The 27,188-nt window shown below is 46.2% G+C and overlaps 1 protein-coding gene across 1 annotated transcript in view; it reads left to right on the top strand.

The window, feature by feature from the left end:
* Window positions 1–5,646: 5,646 nt before the first annotated feature.
* Window positions 5,647–27,188, top strand: part of ITPR3 (inositol 1,4,5-trisphosphate receptor type 3) — a 568,454-nt gene continuing 546,912 nt past the window's right edge. The window contains exon 1 of the mRNA XM_078644240.1: window positions 5,647–6,001. Coding sequence (XP_078500366.1) covers window positions 5,913–6,001 — 89 coding nt within the window. The 5' untranslated portion in view covers window positions 5,647–5,912. The remainder of the gene's footprint in view (window positions 6,002–27,188) is intronic.

The raw sequence follows: 27,188 nt of genomic DNA on the forward strand, positions 1-27,188 counted from the left end.
AAATATGACGACACTTTTAAGGAGGAGTCAATAGAGATATAGTGTACTTCTAAATTACAAGAGTGTCACGCTGTAAAGTATAGAAGTAGTTGTTTTTGACTTAGAAGTGTGTGTTTACGACTACCTCCGAGTGGTCTGTCCAGATGTGAATGGAAGCCACTATCAAAATTGTATTATTATTTAGGGTTACTTTGTGGTTCTCTTGTAGAGTTTATTATCCTTGTACAGAATGTGTTTGTATGTGAATTTTTGTAACTCATTGATTAGGTGTTATTGGCTAGGATGATACAATGTATGTATGACATATTCATTGTGAACTATAAAACACAGGGAAGGTAAATTAAAAATACCTTCACCAAAATGAGTGTATTATTTATTCCTTCATACCGACTGTTGGTAATTCCTACTTTATCTGATACCCAGGTTTAGAAGGGTTATTTGGGTATACCCCTGTTGCTTTTGAATTGATTACATGTCATGACAAGACAACTACTATTCAAGAAATATGAATCTCTTGTGGGTGTGTTTTAATCTCCCCTCAGAGACTAAGAAAGACCCAGCCACCCACACCTTTATACCATTTCTAAAAAATCATGACCTACAACAATTCATTGGAAACCCCCCACTCATTAAAGGGAACACCATCCACCTCTTCAGAGCCACCTGGGTTTCAGAGGGTAGGTCACTAATGGTTAGTCAGTAAATTTAACACAAACTCCTCCTCAATCATCTCCTCCAAAAACGAGGTCTGCAATCTGGTACTGTGACTAATCTAAATCAGCAAACCCGGCCCTTCAGAGTCTTTAAAGAAAATGGAGGAAACTCTATTCAACATGCCTTGAACACAATTTTTGAAAAACATCCTATCAAAAATTTTGACCAGCCAAAGCAAACAATAAAGTCAACCAAATTCTTCCTAGTCTAGCTAAAAATAATCCAGTCATACACTCATACACATTGCAGGAAATGACTAGGATCCTACAAAAGGGGGATCAGACTTGGCCACGCCGCAGAGTATGGCGGTCGCGCCCGTCCCCCGCAATCAGGCGAAGGGAGGGGTTGCCATGCACAGTAGTGACGCGTGCGTCCCCCATCCTCACTGCACCTGATTGGACATCCAGGGGTTTGACCCTGAAGCGAAAGAAGCGCTTCCAGGTCCTACGTGGGGCAGGCGGCCGGTAAGTCAGTTCCAACCGGCTCCCCGGCCGGAGTGAGGCATAAAAAGGCTGTATAGCGGCAGATCAGTCTCTTTCTTTGCCACTTCACAGGCTGAAGGGACGCAAGGGCCTCAAGCTGAGGCACCAACTGGAAGTTCAACCACTTAAAAGTTCATGGGGACTCCTTCTTCATATCCATTCCCAGGTCAAAGACTGATCAGGTCGGTAGAGGGGACGGTGTGTTGTTGCGAAGGGTGGAAGGGAAAACTTGCTGCCCCATCGCCAACCTAGAGGCGTTCCTGGAACATTGGCCAAGGGGCGCAGGGGCCATTGCTAATACATGCGGATGGGACCACCCTGACTACATTTCAATTCTGAAGGGTTATGGGCCCGGCCATCAAGACGGCCGGTTGAGACCCAGGCAGTTTTGGGTCCCACTCTTTCAGAATAGGGGCTGCCACTGAAGAGGAAGCCCAGGCAGGGTTTTTCTGGAAGCACAGTACAGAGGATTGGTAGGTGGTCCTCAGACTGTTACAAGCACTATGTGCTGCTGCATATGCTCTAGAGTTGTGGTGTTTCACTTACGTTTGTTTTCTCTCCCTGATTTGACTTGCAGTTCCTACATCCTGTCCCGCAGGGGGAAGCTTGCAGCGGATCGTCGACTGTGAGCTTGTGTTACTCACCAGGTGCCTGCCTGGAAGCACAGGGAAATGGACGTGCGGATTATTGGCCACTCCTCTGTAAAAAGGTTGAGGCCGGCTTCAATGTTTCTTTCCACGGTCAGGGGAGGCTACGCTTTGGCCAGCTCAAGGATATGTTGGTAAGCTTGCTGGGCAAGACTCAGGTACCCCCTGCAGTGTTATCTTGCATCTAGGGGGTAATGACCTGGTGCACCTGAGCAGGAAAGGCATAGTGGAGGCCCTGATTACAGAGGTGGGGTGGCTGGCAAAGAGATGCCCACAAGCAGTACTGGCTTGGTCACACATGATTCCCAGATTTCAGTGGAAAGGGGGCAAGTCTGTGTGGGCCCTGAATCATTCAGTTAAAAAGATCAACAACCAGGTTGATGAGTTTACCGATCCCTGAAACTGCAGACAATCGCGTATGGGTGCATCCGGGGGGATCCGTTTTTCCTACAGGATGATGTGCACCTCTCTAAGCAGGGTAATGAGTTATTCCTGGAAAATTTGCTTTCATTGCTAGTGGGGACACTGAGCAGGCAATGACCTTCTGGAGGCAAAGGGGGGATCAGATAGTCAGGCAACTATGCTGGCCTATGGCGGTAAGGTCATGATTGGTGAGCATAGTTTACGGTCCTTAACAGGCATTACCATTGTCAAATGGGGACGTATGAGGGTGGGACAGATGGTCGCTCATGGAACTCCAGGGGCAGATACAGCCGGTAGGCTGGAAGGGTGCGGGGGAGGGTAAGTTCCGCTTCCAGTAGGCTGTTTGGCTAACCCCTGCACACGTGCAAGGGTGCAAGTAAGCTGGGCATAACTGCACAGCCCCTTGGAGATAATGTTAAGGGCGTAGGGGGTGCCTGGGGTGAGGTAACCTTCCGGTGAACTGGGTCCCCTGAGCAAGGTCACTCTGGTAGGAGGGTGGAACCTACCTTGATCTTGGACCAGTCATTGACCATGCCGTAGGCTCAAACAGGGATACGCAGAAAGATAATATTGCTGACCACTTAGCTTATGATAGGAATTGCTATGTATTAGAAACATGTTAAGGATAGCCAAATGACACACTGTACATATCAATGTAATGGCCCGGATTTTCTGCATATTGTATAAATGATGTAAATATTGTTTTCAATGTTTTATTTATTGTTATGAAATAAAATACGGCCGGGATTTATGACCTTTAATCCAAACTGGTGTGTTGTTTACACTGTTGACTTGGGGGAAGAGGTTGGTGGATCGGACTGGACTAGGAGGGGCCCCCAAGGGTGGAAGTTAAAGATTAAAAGATGGCTTAATGGAGTAGGGGAGGATGACTCGACAGTACCTGACCATATTCCTGATCCCGGTTCCAGCAGCTAATTCTGAACAAGAACTGGGATCTGGCCGACCCAAAGAAAATATGCTGAACTTGTCGTGGAGTAATTTTCTTACACCGGGTCACAATTCAGCATGCATGCATGTTATCTTGTTTCTGTTTGGACCAGCAACTTGCAGGCGGTAAGAGTGTTTTCTTATTTGCACAAAACAAAGGCCTGGTTTAAAGGGCCTTCTGTCTTTTTTTTCAGGTATCGTCCTTGACTGGAGCCATTTGGAACCTAAAACCTAGATGGAAATGCAATGAAAGGAAACAAAGGAAGACAGCTTATCACTTCACAAGTACTTTGAAGAAACCAAGGTTTGGAGGTAAGTTTTTGGCTTTTTTCATCTCCCTCCATCCATCCCCACGCCCCCCCCCCATGTGCATGCACTGTATGAATGCCATTTGTATCTGTATGTATGATATATTCCAAAATAACTATTTAAATTGCATATGCTAAAATATTTGTGTTTAATTAGTTTATAGCGCTACCCATCCCCGTGGTGTGAGATTATTTTATTTTACAAACAGACAGAGAAGAAATCGTGTGTGTAAATCAATGTACAAGAAATGTTACGCAAAACAATGGGGTTATGAGGTGTGGGAGCCACATATTGTCAATACTTGTAGAAATTATATCTTAAGTGTGCAATTCAAAATTGAAAACATGATGCGGTGATTGGGATTGTCTGCACTAACAAAACGTTATTACCTATCTACATAAAACACAAATCTGTGATCTGAACGTTACACGATGCGCTTTGCAACCTGTATGTTAACCCTCTAAGATACTTTATGAGTCAAAACTGTGACTGGAGACAAAACCGAACTCTCTCTGAACTGCATTAAATGCCACCATTATCTTACCATTATTATAGACCCCTGGAAATCTCTAGTCACACAAAGGTCTCTGCAGCAGGTGTCCTAACCTTGTAAGACATTTTAAAATGGATCCTCTTTGTGAACAATTAACAAGCTTGAAAAATATTTACTGTCACGTTTGTTCTTATTGACGACTTTTAGGGCGAAATTTTATAAAAATGTATGGATAAGCTGAATGACAGACTTTTTATGACTGCCCTCGTGACTCCACTCTTTTTCCTCTGCCACACCTTGACCTGCAAGTTCTGGGTTCCCAGGGGAAAAGTTTTCCAATTCCACCACTTCTGATACCAAACTGGTGGCGTATTCCAAGGCTCAATGTTGGCACCATTGCTATTGAATAATTCAGTATCTACAATGAACCCCTTGGTTACCTCGCCCCATTTTGAGGAAGGGGAAATGCACAGTTTCCAACAGCTGCCTCTGCCAGCGGGAAGCTTCGACCAGGCAGCCCACCCATCAGATCACAGTACCAGCTACCCAGGACCGGCTGGCCAGAGAAGGCAACCAGAAAGCAAAATCATTCAAAGTTCTGTCATGCAACGAGACCACTACCTGCACTTTGGGCCTTTAATATTTAGTTCTGCACGAACACACTCCTGCTTTGGAAGTTCATTCTCGCAGAACAGAATACTTAGCTGAGCGAGCACATGGCACTGGCTGAGCACATGGCACTGGCTCAGCAAAGAAACAGTCCTTTGCCTGAAGCTGTAGCAGCCTTGAAGACTGCCCTCTGTACATCAGCCTGGTTAGTTTCCTCCTCCAGGCCTGTCTCCATAAACTCTGAAATTCTTTACACCGATCCACGAGACTAGCTAAACCTTTCAACAAGCGCTCCCTGAAATTCTACCTCCTCAAACAATACCCCAATCACTCTCGTTTTGTCTTTCTTCGGCGCCACCCATCTTTTTGGACTAAGACATGCTCCTGGAGGTGCTTCTTAGGGGATGGAAACTGTGGAAAAATACAAGCGAGGGTGCTGCGGGTTAATCAGTGGCACAAGGAAAAACTTTGGAATATGTTATGACTAATGATGCAGAATAACTGTTAAAACGTACCCCTTTCTGGTACCCACTTGGTGTTGAGTGTGCTCATATGTTTCGGTGTATATATTGTTACATTGTTTAATATAATATACAAAATGCAGGCAAGCGTTGGGAGGCACTCTGACCACTCTTGGAGCCTGTTCGGAGAAAAAGAAAAAAGAAAATATAATGAAAGGAAAATGTGAACAAAAGGATACTGTAAACCGAAAATAAAGGCTATGGGGTGAGACCGGATGGAGTGGATAATTGAAAAGAAAGAAAGGAAAGAAGGAAGGAAGAAAGAAAGAAAGAAAGAAAGAAAGAAAGAAAGAAAGAAAGAAAGAAAGAATTACCGAGAGAGAAGGGGCTATAGAGCAGAATGCAAGTGAAGAACAGTAGCGGGTTTGATTGCAGCAGGGCACGGCGGAGTGGGGCGTGGGATAGCTGGATCGAGCTGGAGGGAGGGACAGAGAGGTGCGGTCTGCAGCCCTCCCCACGCTGTACATTTGCATGCTGTGACTGTTCGGCTTCCTGGTTGCATTGCATTGGCGCAGGTAGCAGGGGAGGCAGCGGAGGCAGCGGGAGCCGAGACAGAGGAAGGGAACCGAAAGCTGCAAACTAAACTTCTGCAGCGGGGCTTTCCAGCTACTGCGGAGCTCACCTGCGGCCGGGCGAACGGAGGTGACCGGCTTTTCCTAGGCCCAGGCCCCGGACACCCCATAGCCGACGGGCAACGCGGGCACATGGTGTGAGGTGCGTGGAAGCAGCGCCGGGAACAGCAGTCCGGGAACGGCACGGTCTCACCATGAACGAGATGTCCAGCTTCCTCCACATCGGAGATATCGTCTCCCTGTACGCCGAGGGATCCGTCAGCGGCTTCATCAGCACCCTGGGGTGAGTGAGAGCCGCCCCTACCCCCTTACCCCGCTCCGGCACTGCGCAGACAGGGGCCCTTTCAAAGACAGGCGCGCCCCCTTCAAAGGGACGACCCAGAACTGTAAATGAGGCTTCAGCACTTTAGAGAGAGATTCCGGGGTGTTAAGGGGGGCACACAGCACTTACAAAAGAGATGCAGTAAAATGGAGGGGTGACGTGCCACTTCTAAGGGAGGCTGCCGTGAAGGCTGTAGTGCTTCGATGTCCCAGTGCTTACATTGGAGATGCAGCACGTTGAGAGGGGACACACCATTTCGCGGCATTCTCAACGCATTAAGAGGCGGCACCGGCGCTTCAATGAGCCGCTATTGTCTAATAGAGGAGGGTGTTTAGGTTAAGGTTGCACCAAGATACTTGTGATGGAATCTTCTGTACTTAAAGGGAAGCTCTGGCATTTTAAAGGAAGCCTATGACACTTTTTTGAAAGTCAAAATATTACAGTACTTTTGGCAAACCACAACACGACGTTGATGCTCCAGCACTTTAAAGGGGACAGTGCCATCCAGAGGGATTACACATGTTTGTGCCCGTCTCATGTGCGAGTGTGAGGCTGCAGGCGAGGGCAGCGCGCTGCCACCGGGGCTGCACGGCTCAGAAAGGCATGTCTGGAACCGCCTCCTCTCGGCGGGGCGCAGGTGGGCAGAGGTGCTTTGGTTCTGCTCACGCGCGGCACTGCAGGCCGGGTACCCAGAGGCGAGGGCTCGCGGAGCTGTGGCACTCTGGGAGAAGGACACACCTGCACACCGTGCAGGACTGGCCTACAGGGCAGTGCACGAAGGCCTGGTCTCACCGATCAGTGCATGGACTGTTTTTTGGGGTTGTTTGTGGACTTGCTTTATTGCCTTTTTATGGCCGGTGTGTGCTGTTCCTTTCTGTGATATTGCAACAACCGTTGCCTGCAGCAATCACACATGGATGCAGTCTCCCACACCTTGCGAAACACTTACACAGCGTGTCTTTACAAGTTCCAACCTGCCCTGATCTGCAAATGTAGGTCACTTTGTATCTATCTGATTCGCTAATGGAGGTCACTTTTAATGTGGTGCCCGGGGACTATTTCTGTCCCAGTCCAACCCTGACTGTACAATAGGTTTTCATCCCTCCCTCCTGTAGGGAAGAAGGCAGAGGTGGGGAGAGGAGGAAAGGAGGGCACTAGAGCGTGTGCTTGGCCAGGTACGTGTGTGAGGTGAGTGTGGCCTAATAGGGAGGCAGTGGGAAGTGTCTGGTGTGATGGGAGAGTGAGACAGGGAGAGGTTGTTTGGGTTGAGGACAGAGCGAGACAGAAGTAGTATGTTGAGGTATTTGATGGGAGAGGGAAACACATAAGTATCCCTGATGTCATGTGTGTAATGGGGTGAGACCAAGACAAGTACCTGAGGTGTTGGATGAGGGAGAGAGGAACTTTGAGGAGAAAGCCCTGGGGTGTGCCTGCCGGTGACACACAGGGAGGAAAGACATGCGTTGCGAATTGTAGGAGGTGAAATGGAGGAGAGATAGAGACCGAGCAGAACGGCGGTGTGAGCCCTAATGCACGCATGGGACTGTCCCTCTGCTACTCAGTTAGGTACTAGAAGACATCCATAACTGGGGTACTGTGCCCCCCCCCCCCCATACTCCTATGCCATGGCACCTTGACAGATATGCTTTGGGATAAGACAAGCAAGCCAGAGGTGCGGTTGAATAGACAATGCGGTGGTTCTGCTTTGGCGATTGTGCTGACTTTGCACGTTGCACCCTGGCGCCTGAGTGCTAATCTTGGCCGAGGCTTGTTTTAAAAAAAAGAAAAACGTGTGTAATTCTACTTAAAGCATTTTATCTTTCGGTTCCTGAAATTGTAAACGGGTCTTGTCACAAATAACGTGTAACTGTGGGGAAAGACAGCCAACGAGACCACGTTTGTGACTGTGATTGAAAATGAAAAAAACAGACAAGAACAGGGACCAATGTTGGCTTCATGATGGCACCGCAATGAAAGAGGGAGAAATATACCGCTTAGAGGCAGTTGAATAGCGCGCAGTGGGCATTAATGTGGCTTCGTGGCGCAGTCGAGTGTCCTTGTGTGCACTCCAAAAGAATACAAGGCGAGGGACGGGCATTGGGAGACCTTACCGTGCCATCTAATGCTACTCTGAGGATGCCCCACACTTCCACTGTCAGACGTTTAGCTCTCTTCGAGTAAAAGTAACGGAGTTATCTTCGGAGTTACGCCTCGTTCACTCGTCTGGTGTGTGTGTGTGAAGCTGTTCCTCCAGTTATTCACGTGTAAATGTGTGGGGCGGAGGGCGGCACGTGGACATAAATGTATAGATCTTAATCCGCGCGACACTGTCAGGCCTCCAGAAATGGTGATTCGAGTCAGTTTCCTTGTGAAGTAATCTTTGCTTGGGATCCATTACGAGCGGAAGTGACCCCGTGTCATCCACTGGCTGGCGCTTCCTATGTTGCGGTCTTTTGCCCAGTGGCATACAATTAGCCCTCGCAGCCCCCTTGGTGCAGGGGGGGCAGCTCCGGGTGCCCCCTTCCGCCACTGTGCACGGGCGCCGGGCTCCTGGCCTCAGAGCTCCTGGCAGGGTCTGCAGCGTGGATGGCCCCCTCCACGCGCGTACTTTGCTGGGGGGGAAAGGTGGTGGCAAGTTTCGTTAAGCCACTTCTTTGAGCAGCATTGTGTTGTGTTGTATTTGTATTTTGTAGCGCTCCCCTGCCCATTGACCACCCAGGCTAGGGGGGGGGGGGGGTGCCCCAGGCTTGCAGCAGTGACCCACTCATAACTGGGATCCGAGAGAGTGTAAGAGCGTCGCAGGCGGCAGACAAGCACCTGCAGCGTGAGAGAGTCCATTCCTTTTGGGAGCAGGCCCGTCTCTCTTGCGGTTCTCTGGTTTAGGTGCCAGTTGGTGGCCCTTGTTGTCGCCGGGCGGGCGGATTCCACAGTTTACTTGGCTGGACAGAGAAAGAGCTTCCACCTCAGAGGCCTCTCTGGAAAAGAGGGAATGGGCAGGAGGGTGCAGAGAGTACAGACAGCCTGCACGTTCACTCGTAGGGGCTGCAGGACTAAACGGAGGATGCAGCGAGAGTGTAGGGAGGGTCCCTGCCCCCGAGTGTAGGGAGGGTCCCTGCCCCCCCCCCCCCAGTGTAGGGAGGGTCCCTGCTCCCGAGTGTAGGGAGGGTCGATGCCCCGTCCCCCCACTCGCCAATCCACACAACCCCCCGCTGTGTGGCACAGAATCCAGCCAGGCCAGATAAAGGCTAGACCCACCCCGAGGACCGTTCCGCCAGTGACAGCACGTGCCAGGGCTTCCATCGCCGAAACAAGGTTGCTGCTGAGATAGCTCACTTGGTTGAACACTTGCTGCGGAGGTGTGTATGCCGTCGGTTACTGTTCTCGATCCTAACAGAACAAAATCAGCCTTACAGTCTTCCCAGGCTCATAAAATGGGGAACCTTTGTGATAAAATGTAACACATTTTCTACGAGCATGGGGATACGCTTTAGAGCGTGGTGCGTGTTAGACACACGTATTCATTATGGTTATTTTGATAATGTGAAGAGACCCTGGTCTTCGCAAGCAATTACGTCCACTGGTCAACCACTACTTATTGATACTGTGCGCAGAAGAGCCGAGGAAGGGCTGGATGGACGAAGCCATAGCAGTCTCAAACCCTGTTTGCATCCGCTGAGTGGCTTTTCAGAATGCTCCAAATCCATGTAGTTATTCATTAAGTGGCTTTAGAAATGCATATCGAATTGTAATTTCAAAGCGTCCTTTTTAGGGCATCCCTCCCAAATTGCGCTTCACAATGTTACATAACAATGGTGTGCGACGGCAATTTGAGTCACAAACCATTGACAAGTAGGTATCTGACTTCTCTAATGAGGCGGTAACACATTTGCAAAGGGGAAGGGGTCCCTTTAGGGCCCCTTCTACTTTGCAAACGTAAACAAAACGTTTGTTTGGGACGGGACAACTGGCAACTGTTAAATATAAAAGGATATATATATTGTTTAGATGGAGCCGTGTTTTCTTAAAGGAATCTGTCTGCATTAAAAAATGCTTTATTTAAATGCACCCACAGGGACGGAGGTCTGCTGACCCCAGCAAGCCACCATCCCTGTGATTGCATTCAATTGGAGTGAGTGACAATTTGCAAACTACCGTATGAACGGCAATCAGGTAGGTGAATTGTAACCCACTCAGAATTATGATTTTGCGAATCAGCCTAATAGCACGTAGATCGGTTTTCAAAATCAGAACTGATTTGCAAAATGTTGGTGCGAAATTTGCAATCATTTTTTGCAATTGATTAGTAAAATGTTGGCATGCAATTCACGACCACTCTTTGCAATCGATTCCTAGCCCATTTGGCTCATGTTGTGACAGTGATATTTTGGTGGCAGTCTAACCAGCATAAATATCGCAACATCAAACCCACAACAGCATCCAACACTTGACTAAACAAACACAGACCTTTAAAACCAGGCCCTAATCTATGCTGCAGTACTAGCCCTGCACTAGTTACTTCGTTACGTAGGAGTAATCGCCAAAGATGGAAGGTTGGGTGTGTGAACCACCATGCATAACATCAGACATAGGAAACACACCCTTGCAGCACCTGTGATGGGTCAAGGCATCAGTGCTGCCAGCTTCTTTTCTACACAAGCACTCAGAAGCAGCAGCGACAGCGGGTGCAGATACAAAGGCCGGGACACATTGTGGGTTATTGCGAATGACGCAAAGCATCCTCTGGCATCGGCCACACCCCTTTCCACTTGTCTGGCAGCTGCACTCCAGGGCTAATTCTGCTTAGGATATTATAGGATATATGTTTGTAGAGCGCTCGATTGTCGTGGGGTCTTGGCGCTAGATTATCATCCCTATTTGAAACAACTTCTATTCCAGTACACTTGTACACAGTAGATGCTTAATACCTAGACATATCTCAGGTTTATGGATTCAAGTTATTCCTTCCTAAGGGATGGTGACTGGGCACCAAAGGGAGATGTTTCTTTGCAGCACAGAATGAATATTAAACTGTTTACAAACCAACCGTGCTACCCTTGTCTGATGAGCTGCACAGTAAATTATGTACTAGGTAGGCGTTGCATTGAAGCACAATTTGGTGAGGAAATATTTTCCTAAAACTATAATGATTAAAATCCTTTATAACTTGAGAATTAGGGTTGTTGAACCTCCAAATGTGATTTAAAAGTTGAACAGTGAATTATGCAACTCCAAAGTGTATAATGTAGTGAGGGACCAGAAAAAGAGGAAACGCCAAAATGCACACCTGACTAACGCTGACTTTTTGGGATGAGGCCAATACACAGATTCTACTTTTCAAGGACTATCAACCGAAGACCATATAAAGAGGTGATAGTACTTGGCTAACAAGGGGCCAAGAGGCCATACCAATGTCAGTTGTGCAGAATAATAATAATCGCAGCGCTATGTAACAGCAATACATATCAATTAAAATACATGCGCTTCACACCACCTAGCAACTCACACACAATCAAATCTCTCACTGTACAAAGGCCATATGAACTTCAGCACAAAGTCACTTTTTGCTGATTTCTGAGAGGCCTTCTTGTATTGCGTCAGCATTGGTAACCACTAACGAATATGGTTACTTCTGACATAGCAAACACAACAAAATGATGGACGGAGCGCTGAAACTTTTCAGACACTCACCCCAGTCATAGATCTGGGTTGAATCCATCTTCATTCTTTAGCTCACTTCACCACCTCAGTTCAGACCCAGCTATATGTAAATCAGTCTTGACCCTGTGCCTCACGGGAACAGTCCAGCCCAAACTGCCAAGCCAGATCTTCCCTGAACCAGAAACAAGTATCCTGGGAACGGCTTCTGGATAAAGCCCTTAATCAGCCATGCGAGCTTGAATTCAGTGACAAAGTGAGCAAGGAACCCATGTCTGGGCATACCCTGCCAACTTAGGGCGAACAAAGCAAACACAAGGAGATGATGGACGGAGCGCTGAAACTTTTTAGACACTCACCCCAGTAATAGATCTGGGTTGAATCCATCATCATTCTTTAGCTCACTTCTCCACCTCAGTTCAGACCCAGCTATATGCAAATCAGTCTTGACCCAGTGCCTCATGGGAACAGTCCAGCCCAAACTGCCAAGCCAGGTCTTCCCTGAACCGGAAGCAAGCATCCTGGGACCAGTTTCAGGGTAACACTCTTCATCAGCCAGGCGAGCTTGAATCCAGTGGCAAAGTGAGCAAGGGATCCGCGTCTGGGCACACCCTACCAACTAAGGGCGAACAAAGCAAACACAAGGCGATGATGGACGGAGCGCTGAAACCTTTCAGACACTCACCCCAGTCACAGATCTGTGACTGGGGGTGAGTGTCTGAAAGGTTTCAGCGCTCCACTCCGTCACCAGGCAGTGAGTTACATTCATCGATATATGTCAATTTGCCATCATTCTTCAGTCCTCAAATATATTTGAGGAGTTTCAGCCGCACATGATATTTTATAAAATAAGGACATAAAAATATGGAACATAGAAGCTAGCCAAAAAAGAAAAATACCCTTTGGCGATCATACCACTCAAATGCTACTGCCAGCGTTTCAAACTAACCGATGACCTTGTAAAATATCCCACTTTAGATTGTTTGGATGTGCATTTATCTCATGAAGATATCTTGAAAATCTGGCATGGCTCCAGCCCTTCCGGAATGGTGTTTTGAACCCTTTTTGGAGACAGTCATGGACAAGGGTAGCAGTGCATGCAAAGACATGCAGTGCATACAAGGACACAGGTCCAGCTTTACTAAGCTTTCATGCAACGCAGTATAGCAACCAAAATTGCTGCATATTGCAAGGAGGCGAAAACAGCTCAGATCCATATCTACTAAACTTGGCCCACTGCTGCTGTCATCCCTTGCACTGATGCTCTAATAAGTATGTCTTGCATTATTTATAGGTTCACACCATGGTGCAGAGCCGAGATTGCAATGTCTAGCATAATTTCTTTATTGGAAGCACACCCTTCCAGTGCAAATTTCTATGTCCACACAAACTGAAAAGGATCCCATGTATTGGACAAGTGTTGTTTGCTTTAGCACATATGCAATGCAGGGATTGATTTAATGAGAAATTAATACATTTCTCCTTGTTAACGTCCGCTTCAAGGAGGCATTCTTTTTTATACAAAGTTCACTCTGGCTATCTTAATAGAGCAGACTTTGTATGAAAACAGATGGGTGTTTGCGTTGATCTGTGCATGTTATTCCCCCTTGACACGAAGCAGCACAAAGTGATTTTGCACTCAGAAAGAGGACCTGACCAGCTCAAAAACACTTAGGTAAATATATCTGTTTCAGTTCTCAACAGCACAGTCCTTTAGTGAATTTGGTCTATGGTCTTGTAAAACAGTGGCACCCAAATCTGTTGGGTCAGTGAACTAATGCATCCAGTCCTGGAACTTCTCTAACATAGGTTTCAATCCTAAAAACCTTTCGTCCTTCTGATGTCTATAGGATCAGTACAAATAACTTGAGTAACAATAAACACCTGTTATTCTGCACCAAGAGGCCCCTCGAGTTAAATGTGTTCTTCACATGCTATGTTATTTAAACACTAAACAAATAGTGCACACATGCTGTTTATTAAATTAAAGCCTTCGCTGTGGGGTTTGTCAATGTAGGAAAAAGTAGCAACAATGATCACTTTCTGTAATTAATGCGTATAGGAAATAAAAAAATGAATGTGACAAATAGTGTGAAGATTGAGTGTACTTTTTATCTGTAAAGTGGTCCCGCTTTCATTTCAATGAAATCATTTCTTGAAAGGTGGAATGATACACCAAATTGCCAGTAGCATGATTCAAGAGAGCATTACTTCTCCAACCAAAATACACAATATTTATTCTTCAAATAATTGGTAACAATACATGTAGCAGACAGCTGCACTTTCTAGTAAGACATAAAAAAGAGAGACAGAGAGAGAGATAAATAAGAGGAAGCATTTTGAGCCTAGGAGACTTTGAAGGGAAAAAAGGACAAATTAATCACATTCATAGCATCTCCTGAAAACTGCATAACCCAGGTTAATCCACACAGATACTAGAAACGCCAAACCCTGCCATCTAGACTCTTTTAAAAGCCAATATTGCTCTCTACATTGCCCACATCACACTATCACCCACCTATCTCCAGGCCCCTTAAATGCTTCCATGGTCCTCCACTAACTAAATGATAACTTCAAGTCCAACTGCTTCTACAGCATCACATATAAACCGTACAAACTGCTTGCTCGCTAGAAAATGTTACTCCAAACCAGTGTGTATCTAATCCCCAAACAATTCCCCATTATCTTCACCAAATACATTGCTATGTCATGCCCCTTTATGATATAATTGAAGTCACAAGGATCAAAATCTCCAAATTATGGATTTTTAAAGACAAACTATGAATCACTGACTAACTAAATTCCACACAACACGCACTTCACTGACAGCTCCTGCACCTTCAGTAATCTAAACTTAGACCTACAATCCCATCCCAACGTTAGTTCTTCTCATCCACAAACCTTATTAGGTGCTACCATCATCCATGCTTACCATATACATAAAACTGGAGGTGGATTGGCCCACATGAAACAAAACCATGCCTGCATTCACAGAATAAGCTACACACAGGAACCCGCCAGGGAATGCCTATACATCATCTACAAACCCATTCCCCTCAGTCCATCCAGCTACACCTTATCAATTGCCTCCCAGGGCTTGACTCCATGACTGTAAAAAATGGATTACAATCTTTGTCTCAACACCAGCAGTCACAAATAACATCTTACAAACCGATTTCTACCTGAACTGGGAAAATATGATCCCCCTCGCCTAGTGTTTCTCCCCTAATTGAAAACTCCTCGCATCTCTGTCCCTATTCACAGTGGCAACATTCTAAAAGTAATATTCTCTGATTAAATCAAGCTAACACATAAAACCCTTCTCAGGCTTGATTTATCAGGGCACTTCTTGCTCCCACCCTGTTGCCAAAGATGCTGGTTCTTTCACGTTTGGAATCTGTTTACCCTGGCAAGCATCGCAGTTTCCATTCATTACTTATCCGCTCGTTTTATGTTGATTACTTCCCTGACACTCATTACATCCTTCTGACCGCACACATTTACACCGTGTGTTTCCCATAAGTCACTAGTGGAAGATAGAGCATTAAATATGCCTTTTTCACTAGCTATGATTCTCATCAACACACATTCAATGGTGCCTCGATACCCTCCATTATATGTTGTCATCAGAGACCTGGAGATCAGTGCTCTAAAGCCTATAGCAGAGAATTGATTAACAGATGCTCCCAACCCTTCAGTTATGCAAGTGGTTTCAAAGTTATCCGCCATGGTTGTGTCACATATACCCATGAGTGTGCTATCACTTAAACAAGGGCACCTACTTTAGATACCCTTCCAGTAGCTCCTGATGGTGCCCAAGCTTAATACTGCCAGCAATCTACTGCAGCGCTGGAGCCCCACCTCCAACTTTTGTCCCATACAATATTCCCATTACTTTCTCCACCATGCAATACCATACTGCATTCAAGCCCATTTGCAAGCAATTTTCCTTTCTTTCCCACCAGCAGCATCAACACAATCAGAAGCATTTCAAGTTACTTCTCACTGCACTTTCATCTTTTTGCTGAAGTACATTGCTCTCTATGTCTCCATTACTCAGACATACTCCACTGAGTTTCTTTCTATTTTTTTTATCTGGACACCCATCAAGCACCCTCAGGTGAGCACTTCTGCCCCTAGACCATCAAATCTATAATTCTACCCCCCACCAGTGGACTAATCATTCTCTCCCTCTCCACAGTTGCATTTGCTGTGCTTTTTGTCCATATCTAGTGCCAGGATGCCCGTGGGGTGATAGCGCACTCTATAAGTATGCTTAACATTAACATATGGTCCTACCATTACTCAAAAAGTCGACTATAATCCTTTCATGTCATTTCTAACATTCAAACTCACCGTTTTTCTAAAAAATCATCGAGCTCTAGGTGCATTTAATATTTCTCTTGACACATATTCCTTGATCCCCCCTCCCCTTACATCCGATTTTCAGACCTTACATCCCACTGAGACAGCTTTAGGCCATGTTTCCTACTTCATCACCTCCGCTCTCTATGTTCTTTGACCTGCCTGGTGCTGCTGATACTTCCATCACCAGCCATGCATTCAGCTCTTACCTGCCGCGTGTTAATGTTAGAGCACTTCAATGGTCCTCCTCAGATCTCTCCAACTCACTGCTCCGACAATTGGTCGAACTCGGCCATCCCTTGCCCACTCCCTTACTTGGGTTCATCCTTTAAGACAGTAGCCTGAGCCTTCTACCATTCTCCCTCCACTGAGCCCCCTTTGCCTTCGCCCATCAGTTTTAGGCTTTCACAGTTGCTTTTATTCACTCACTCATGTATCTGACAAATTAAACACGAATCTCTGTCTAACAGTCATTTGTCACTGTACTGCCATATGCCCCCAGGTTTGAAACTGAAACAGTCTATTTTCATTCCTTCTCTGTTCTGACAACCATACTTTCCCCCATGTTATACTCCTTTGATGCTTGAGCTGCCTCCTTCTCCGTTAGAGACCCCGGACTACTGCTTGACTCCAGCACACAACTTACTCCTCCTATCACTAGCAGCACAACAGAAGCAAGATTCCAGTTCCTTGGCATATGGCTTCTCCGCCCCACCTCCCATTCCACACTGCTATGCAAATCTCTCTTTAATTCCCTTGTGATGAACAAAAGGCACTATTGTAACCGCCTCCTACTGTGCCTTCCACAATACTCTTACTCCCTCCTTGATAAAGTCATAACATTCAAACAAAGGTAGAAGGAGCGTCAAAGTGAACAATATTATCGAGTATCATTAATTACTGCTGTCCCTGAAAAATCACAAAGTTCCATGCAAGCTTCCTTAGTACTTATATTCTGTTCTTTTATTAAAGTAGAATGATCAATCTGAACAGTCTTTCTTGATGAAGGTATCCAAGATACAGATATTCAAAACCTTGTACAAAAAAGATTTCTCTTTTATAAATCCACAGCCTACGCGTTTCGTCCCATCTGGGACATCATCAGGGCTCTATTCTATATCCAAGTCGTGCAAGTGATGGGCGATGTGGCTCCTTACTTCTTAGTCCTATCCCAATCCCAGTATTTATGATCTATGCCTCTCCTATTGTTTGTCCATCAGTCCTATTTCTCCACATTTATTTCTGGCAATTCCCCATTGTCCAAATTCCCAAATAGATTATTTTAAAACAGATATCTCCTCTTCTTGTTTTTACTCAGCAAAAATCTCTAGTCCGTCTTCCTTACTTCCAATACCACTGCAGTCATTCCCTTATTCCTCCGTTTATGTCTTTATCACGTCTCCTCTCAACGGCTGCAAGACCCATTAAATCCTGCCACTTTTGCCCAGCAAAGGCCCACCATCCATCTTCCTGTAATCATTGCCTTAATTCTCCATGAACTTCTGTGGGATGTCCTCACTCCGGAACAGCTAGGCCCGATAAATCCCGTCGGGCCTAGCTGTCTAGTGCACATATCAATGTAAGGAATCAGGTAATAGTGGAAACCGTATATTCCCCACATTCTGGGGCAGATTTATGATGGTAATGCGCCACGTTTACGTCACGCAATTGCGGCGTAAACGTGGCGCATCCCTACGACCCATTTACAACGTGACGCATCTAGGCAGATGCGTCATGTTGTAAAGCCCTGCGCCACTTGTGGGCGTTCCGGCGCTGGGTGGGCGTTCCGGGGCAGGTGCGCCTCGCAAAAGTGGCTGAGTGAAATCTATGAGATTTCACTCAGTCACTTTCAGACCAATGCTGCGTCAAAACCCTGCGCCTGCTTGAAGCAGGTGTAGGTCTTGACGCAGCATTGGTCAGATAGGGCACCCCCGAGCCTTGCTGAAGCTGCGTCGCGCTTGCGACGCAACTCCAGCAATGCGCCGCCTTTACGGCACAGATGCGTCACGCATCTGTGCCGTTTTTGCCCCATGGTGCACCGCATTGTAAATGCGGCGCACCATGGGTGGCGGAGCAGCGGCGCAATATGACTGGCGCATCCCTGGGGATGCGCCAGTCATCATAAATCTGCCCCAAAGTTTTTAAAACCTATTCGCATTATTTTTTTAGTAGTTGGCACAAGAAGACAGCGCACTTAACACAATGGAAGAAAAGGGACCTCGGATATTAAAGTCTACACATGTTCAAGATACAGTCACTCATAAATCTGGGATCCTCTTCCTTTTCAGCGCATAGATGGCGTCAGTTGCCGCAGTCACTTCGCCTTGTATTTTTTAGAAACATAGGCTGAGAGGAGTTCTTCCTATATTTACGCCTGAGTGCCCAGTATCTCTGCGCTGATTGGCTTACAACTTGATTATTGCAAAGCAGTTCACCTCTTTGCAGAAGCGAAACTCGTATTCAATGCCTACATTATCACTCGATCCCTAGGTGACTGCAGGGCTGCGCCCCTCTTGCGCCAACTCCACTGGATACCTCTCCAGCTATAGTCACTTTAAAAACCCTTTTCCGGCCCATCAGTGTGTATTCACCAAACAAACTCATCCTGTCTGGAGCTGTGTTCACCATACTGGAAGTGCCCTGTATCGTCAAAGGTAATTCTCATGAGACCACTAGTCTCACACCATCCACGTGGAGCTCGCTTCCCTCTGCTATTAGGACGACCAGTGTGCATCTTGTTACTATTAATTCTGCCTCTCTGTCACTACCCTTCCTAGTGCCATGAGATCCCCAGATAAGAGCGATATGCGTAAAACTTTGTTAACATAACGCATTGACAGGTCCTAGCATAATAGGTTGTGAAGGTCCAGACTTGTTTTTGCTATTAGTTCAGCTGTTCATCAGCCAACATGGAACTTTTGAAGAGTCACCATAATGAAATAACAGGGAGCATTAAAAATCATGATCGGCTATAATGAATTCTATCTGTATTCGGGAAATAGGGTGCTTATGAGAGGCAGGGAAACACAGGACTGAGACAAGGAAGATTTGAATCCATAGTAGTTAAGAACGCCAATATGTACTCAAGACAATAGAATCTAGTCAATCTGTTCCACGTCACGTTGGTCCCACCACAAATATGTAATGAAGCAATGATGTATACTGGACTGGGCACACCTAGTCCACCTAGCGCCAGGAGGCTCCTTCCGGAGTGACAGTTTGCGCTTTATAAATATCACATTTCATTTAATTTCACCTACTTATAATGCTGTTCACGGGAGTGCAGAGATGTCCAAGTTGCCACATTACATATGTCATATAAGGACACTCCACTCAAGAAACAGATGTGCCTTACTTTGAGCCACCTTGCAACACTACCAGAAAGAACGATTGTCCTGGAAAGGGGAAAACACAACCACTGACCTAGCATGGTTACACATGACTTTTTTTCTCAAACTGAAAGACCACAAGTGGTAAAGTTTTTTAATGCAAAAGTTGATGTACAATCCTAAAAAATTGACCTATGAATATTGACATGACAACCGTTACGATTTCCTGTTTAGGCGGCAGTGAACATAACAGCAATAGGACAATGTCCAGCTCCAAGTGAGAATTGAAAGCACACATAAAAACGGAGACCAACATCAAGGATATTTTTATCCCGAATAAACTAAGAAGGGGTACATGACACTTGACACCTTGGACCGGTACTGCTTGTGCAAAGTGCTGGTTAAATTTGGGGAGTGAATAATATGGCGGTTAAATTACTTCACGCAGACCCGACTGCCTGAGTCCTGGTTGGCAAACTTTTATCCATCCCCTTTAACATTTATGGAAGGACCCCACAGGGTGTCCGTTATCTCCCCTGCTATTCGCCTTGGCCATGGAACCCATGGCCATTAGTTTACGACTGGAGGGTGTTCCTAGGACTTTCCCTTACCAGACAGAACCCATGCAATATAATTATACACTGACTACGTTAGTTTATGTCAAAGATATTCAAGTGGGCCATGATAACATTTCCTAGACCCTTAAAATGTTTGGTACCACTTCAGCTTTTCAAGTTATCTGATCTACATCATGTATGTTCCAGTTGCTCCCAAAGGCTACTGCCATGCAGATAGACATGGGAAGATGTGTCATTCCTTTACCTGGGGATCAGTATTTTGTACACTGAGTGTGACCTGCTTGACGGACATTTTACCAAGGTATTCTTCCTTCTAGTCAATCAATCAGGGATTTATAGCGCGCACTACTCACCTGTGAGGGTCTCAAGGCGTGGGGGGGGGGGAGGGGAGAGAGAATTCGAGCAACTCCAAGGTCATCCGAAGAGCCAGGTCTTGATGTCTTTACTGAAGGCTTGCAGTGTAGGGCTCTGCCTGATGCTAAGGGAGCATTTGGTCCCTGTCTTGGCCGCGATGTAGGAGAAGGATCAGCCCCCTGCTCTTTCTCTGTTGATGCGGGGGATCACGGCAAGGGCTAGGTCGACAGAGTGGAGGTTCCTCTTGGGGACGTGGAAGGAGATTCTTTCATTGAGGTATTGGGGTCCGGCAGTCATGGGCAGCTATTGTCCGAAATGGTGATGCTTCCCTGCCTGTTGTATTAGTTTCCTAATCTCTCTTTACCCCTCCCCAGGATTCATCTTCAGGACATAGAATGCTTGAACAGGTTATATTGCATAACAGCAGGTTTCGGATGGCATTAGTTGAGCTGCACCTCCTGGTCCAATAAAGTGGATTGGGATACCCAAACTTCCAGCATTGTTATTTGGCAGCTCAGCTACAATGGGCCTGCCACTGGTTCTCGGGACTTGCTCTGGAAATTCTTGCATGGACCGAGGACACCAGCAGCTCGATAGCTTGTATGAGTTCTTATTACTTGACACTAAAACTTGGCCGGGATAGTCGTGATTATTACGCATTGCACTGAATTGCTTTATAAGACGCTTATTGCTCACCCCACACAGAACACATTACCCACTGACTATCCCATTGTTTAGCTTGCCAAAACAGTAAGGTCACCTCTCTTCTGGAGATTTAAGGTGTTGGGATGATGCAGGTCTTATGATACCCGAAGACGTATTTCAGGATGGCCAGCAGCTCTCCTTCGATTTCCTGTGGGAACAATTACATATTCACAAAGGCCAATTCTTGGATGCTCTCTGGGTAAAATGGCAAATTACTGACGAGGAGCCCCCAAATCATACCCTGGTACAAACTCTGTTTATGATAGGTAATGGAAGAAACAACATTCTCTGGACATATAAGGGCCGTGGCCCTAAAACACAAGTACCCTTACAAATTTTAAAGAATATATGGGGAAATTAAAGAGGGAGAATGTGATAAGGAGTGGGGCAGTCTCCCATACTGCAACATTAACATACATTCAATTCAATGTTCTACATAGATCAAGCCTAACCCCGGCAAAAAATTCGCTGAATATTTCCTGACGCAAATGCTTCATGTCGTGGTTGCGCAGACGAGTCAGTTGAACCTCATCATATGCTATGGGACTGCCAGTCGCAGGTGTGTATCTGGACTGAAGTTATTGATAAGCTCCATACTGTCACTGGACACACAAGTATGAGAAGCTGGTGCATTTGTGCTCTGAGTCTCCTTAAAGGCTCCAAGAAGAGTAGAACAACTGAGCGCTTTGGGTCTTGCCCTTCTGCTTGCCAAAAGAACAATAACCATGAAATAGATGGCTAAGTCACCGCTATGTTATTTGCTTGGCATCAAGCCACGTTAAAATGGGAGGAGGCTAGAGGTTGTAGAAAACACCCAATAGCTAATGATTGGAAGGAGATGCTGCTCAACCAGAAAGACAAATCCGATCATGACACTGCCACCTTAGCATCCTGTAATTTTTCTAAGGGTCGTTCACCTTAATAACAGGTTTGTGTGCTATCCCTGCCTTAAGACCTCTAAGAGAGGCTAGACTGTGGACGCCTGAGGACATAATGCGTAAGCAGCATTTATACTCTCACTTTGTACTTGTAATGTCACTTATGGAATGCGCAGTTATGTTACCCTTTTGCAGCAACACCTAGTTAGTGATTCTGCCTTAATTCTCTGCATGGTAAATTTCTAATTGTTAGACTTTTATTTATTGTTTACTATGTTTGTTATCTCATCTCATCTCAATTTAATAAGCATGATAATTTACAAGAGTAGGAGATGTTCGACTGACTGACTATTGACGACTCACATGAGAACAAAAATTCTCTTGCTCCTGCTCTCAATTTTATGTACGCAGCAACAAGCTGCAACCAACTGCTGGTGCACAGTGTCATAAAGCCTGCTGCAATTTACACTAAAATGCCAATAAAGATAATTTAATTTAATGGGGGAGGGGGTCATGATGGGGCGAGAGATATCAGATAAAGAATGGGTATTAGGGTGTCCGAAGCGAGTATCTAGAAACTCAAATTTTAAGGTGATACAATTCAACTATGTGCACATGGTATACCTGACTCCACATAGACTGAATGTTACACACGGAGACGAAACCTGAGTTGTCTAAGATGTGGCTTGAGAGATGTAGGGTTTGCCCATATGACCTGGCGAAGAGACAGATTGCACTGCAGTGGAAATCACAGACTGGCCTTGCGATAACAGCATGGGAATGTAATGTAGATACCTGGTCCCGAGCAGAACTGGGAGTGCTCCAATCAGAGGATGCATGAGGCATACGCCGAAGACCTATAGCAGGCCCTTGGACAGAAATATTAAGAAATTGGGAGGCCAGACATGAACTAGACACGGAAGGAGAGGAGGAAATGCAGGGGTGCCAATAAGTAGTAGACCCACGCCCAGAGAATTAGACGAGAGAACCTAGATGAGAAAATGAATGAGAAAGACTTTAAATTACATACCTCCATACAGGTACCCCACCCTCACACGACTCAACTGAAGATGACCACAGACCCCCTTACACCTCAACGACAGTAAAATAATCCTTATTGAAAGAAGCAACACAATGCGGCCTTGGGGGGGGAGGGGCACTGGGAGACATTCCACCAACACGTTCACTTAAAGGTTGCATTGGCTGAGTTTCAATATATCCTTACTTGGGATTTGGGATAACTCTCTTGAGAACACATAGATCAAGGGGACATGTACATTGCTTGAGATTAGCAATATTTGCAGAACACATTACTATTCACTGAGACAAAGTGGAAATAAATGTGAACTGTGTTGACTGTCTTACAAACACCAATTGCGCAGCAGAGGGTGCAAGACCGCATGTACAAGACGTTTTACCAGATTGTAATAATGGAAAAAACCAATAAAGATATATTTAAATAAAAAGATAATTTAGAGAATAGGAGATACAGTCATAGGAAGAACCAGAGGGATGCCTGGACTAACTGTTGCCACAGAGAGGACGTTGACTATAGGCACTAGATCTGACCAACCAACTGCATCACCACCCATTGGAATTGTTTGAGAACCTATCAAACGACTACATGCAAAGTAATCCCAGAAGCCTTCCCTAGTTTGTCTGATTGACTGTGAGCGTTCTGGAAATAAAGCAGCAAACAAGAATGAGAGAGTCCCTGTGAAGATCACAGTCAAATTTGCTAAAGGAGCTGACCTTTTTGGCCAGCTCATTCTTTGACTCACAAGGAAATGTTTGTTTCTGTCCTTATTTTGTAAGGCAATAATCCTGTCCTGATGTCTTTTGCCATCAAATTCAGTGAGCCAATCTATATTTCATATAATGTGTGCTAAATTGGGGGTAAAACAGAACTTCCATTTATTTTGGAAGTGAAGAAGGTTATCAAGTCATGGGAAAGGATTTCTAAAATTGTGGGGCCAACAGAGATAAAGATCGCCCACCCATCTAGGTATAAAACTCTGCCCTAATGATTCGTTTGCATATTCAAAAGCTTGAATCAGGCTATGCTTGATTTTTTATTAAAGCACTCCCCTGATTCGGGGGTGCGTGGCTATAGGCCGGGGGCCCCCATGGATCCTTACCCCACCTCTGCTTTTGCGACTCTGCGTTCAGATCAGTGGTCAGGAAGAGATGACACAGGTATCCCACTGTGTTATTGGCAGGCCGCCTCTCACGAGTGCTGCTAGGTTGCAGGCAGCTCAAAATGGTTGTTGCGATAATCGCAACACAGTGGATCCTGTTGTCGTGGGAGGAGGTGGAGGCCATTTTAAAGCTATGCCGTGTTTGACTTGCCATCTTTGTTAATGTGACAAAAAGAGCTGCATCGCCTAGGAACACAGATGCGACTGGCACGATTTTCCACCCACCCATATCCTCATCTTTGGGTTTTGGGTGTAGTTGTTTTTATGCAGGCAGGATGAAGGGATAGCAGGCCACACCAAATGCTAATTTTTAAAGTTAGCACTCTTCTGCAGTATTACCTCCAGGACAGCACTGATGTTGTCAGACAGGCTTCCTTCTGCATGGACATGTTCTCTCCGGGTTCAGGGTGTTGTCTCACAGTTTCACTCTGCAGTGGATGGTGTGGGGCTGTAGCTCCCGGTCACGTGGTATGGGGTAACTCTTTTTGATACTTGGTGGTGTGGAGGAGGGGGTTCACGGCAGGTGTCCTGTTGGCTATGGGTCTGTGATAAGAACATTTTATATTGTTTGCTTATTGTAATGACTAGAATTAGCAAAAATAAGATGATTGATCTCATGTTTTGTATTAGTAAAGTTGACCTGTGGGTACCCACAAACCAATGACAACAGCCTCAAATCTTATCTTGTCATTGATTCATTTAAGTTGGAGGGGGGTGGATGCATACCAAGGGTGCCTTCGGGGTCTAATCAGGGAGTACGTGATGTATGTGATCCAAGTGCTTGGTCACGTGTCTTCTCAGAGGATTAATTGTGACTGGTTTAGCAGATCCATCTGGTAGGCGTTGGGCTTTTGATTGAGTAGGCTAGAACTACCAGGTTAATGCAATCAGCAGAGTTGACTTTCTAAAGAGCCAAAGAAGTAGATGGGGTTCATTATTATGGAGTAGTCCGAAAAGATTTTTAGCAAAGTAGAGGAATGTGCTTGACTACTCAAGAAACAGGAGGGAGCGAGCAACAGGACAGAGTGAAACAAACCTCCATGTTGTTGACCACATTGCTGGGGATGGCCCGACCGTAGTGCAGAGGGTCTTGGATGCTGTTTGAATCATTGCTTGATAACAAGATTTTTGTTGACAGCTGTAGCTTTCAGAGGTTGCTTCTCATCCAGTCATCTAAGGATCAGAGTCAGTTTGTAAAATGGGGCCTGTGAGGAGATGCTGATGAGACAGTGGTGTCTTCAGTGTAAATCATGAACGAGAAGACAAAAGATTGAGTGAATACATTGTAAAAAGTAGGGAAGCACATGAAGTGCTGGGTGACACCGCAGAGAAATCTGTGTTATATTGGTGTGAGCGCAAGCAGAGATGCACTGATTATAAGCTAAGAGAATGCCAGCTGATATCACCACGGTTGAGCTGGGGACAAATGTCTGCAGGACCTCTGTGCAGAGCACGGGGACTGAGGGGTGAGGAGATTTGGGGGACAGCAGGGGAGAAGCATTACATGCTCCCACAACGCCTTGACTAAGGATCAGGTGGGGGCACAGAAACAGGCCCGGACTGCAATATATTCCTTTCTCAAAGTGATTTTACCAGCTGAATTTCCCTGCTGGTAAAAGTGGGTATGTTGTTCCCACACAAGGAAATAGGGGTGGCTGATAATTCCTTCAGGGTATTCCGCTCTGCACTTCTTGCAATCAGGGCCAATGTGTCCTATCAGATAAGAATGAGTCAATAAGCCCCAATAAAGTAACACTACTGATCCTATACTTTAGTGTGGTCAGGAGAATGCCACTGCTGTCACTTCACGCAACCTTCCACAGCCTTGTTTTTCTGATGAGGTATGGGCAAGGAGTGAGAATTAGAGAACGTAGTTTGGGTTCTTTGAACCCTGCTTTCTGTTCCTTTCGTTGCCTTCCTGACCCCCAATATCAGGGCTATCAAGGCAGGACCGCAGGTGTCAAAGAGCCCTGTCTAGCCCGAACTGATGTCAATGGGCCACCCCGTGTTTATTCACCTGCCATTGTGCACTTTATGGGGAGGCCTGACAATTGCGTGTTGTGTTTTATGTTCCTGCCTGTGTTGTGTGTTTGGTATATCAGCCTCTTTTCTTCTGTGTTTGTGTTTCCTTAAACACAGCTGCAGAGAGCAGCACTCGGTGCCTCCCTGGGTCTTATGAGTGACTGATAGCCCCCTTGATACCTCCGCGTGGGGCGGCGGGTGCCCTCACCCAGCCAGGGCACGGGCCCGCTCTGAGCCCCAGGCTGCAGCTGAGCTGCACAGAGAGGGCGAGTGACTGAAGGGATGTGCACGGAAGGACGCTACTCCCCTCGGGGCGTCACTGAGCCAGGCCGGCCGCATTTAACAGTCAAATGGGGCTTTCTGCGCTCCTCTGCCGAAACCAGAGCCTTTCACTCTCTGCTGCCCTGAGCCCACAACTGGCACAGGACAGACAGCTCGCTGATGCTGCTCAGAATCGAATCGAAGCCCAGTGCTAGAGTCGTCCGAGGGCGCAGCAGTAACGGGGGTGAGGCAGGTAGGGGTGGATGCGCATTCATCGCTCCTTATCCTCATCATGGGTGTGGCACATGGGCCTGCCTGACAAACCCCAGACATATCTGCAGGCAAGATTAACCTAGACAAGTCGGTCAAGATGGTGTGGCCTCATGGAAGCACTGATTATTCAGCCCTATGAAATGAGGTTTGTAGCATAGGCGGAGAGATTTGTGAAGCTAATTAGGAGGGATTAGATCTTGAAAAAATAGTCTCCGGAACTGAGATATGTTCCTCGTTTCTGTTTGTCTTCATTTGCTAGAAGTGTTCGCTGTCCCCAGATTTTAATGACTGGCTTCAACAAACAGACAAGTGTTAGAAAGGCGACCCCGGGGGAGGCAGAAGAGGTCTGACTGACCACCCCTAGGTCCGCCTCTCCTTCGAGAAGTAGCCGAGCGTTACGGAGGGGCCTCCTGAATGAGGGCCCTCTCCGAGGATCGTACAGCCGAGTAATCACAACACTACAAACAGACACCACACAAGAGATCAAGTTCTTAAGCTTTTATAAGTAGAAAAGGTTGCTGGCTCTTGGC

The sequence above is a fragment of the Lissotriton helveticus genome, chromosome 5_1, assembly GCF_964261635.1.
Source record: "Lissotriton helveticus chromosome 5_1, aLisHel1.1, whole genome shotgun sequence".
In the NCBI taxonomy this organism is placed as follows: domain Eukaryota; kingdom Metazoa; phylum Chordata; class Amphibia; order Caudata; family Salamandridae; genus Lissotriton; species Lissotriton helveticus.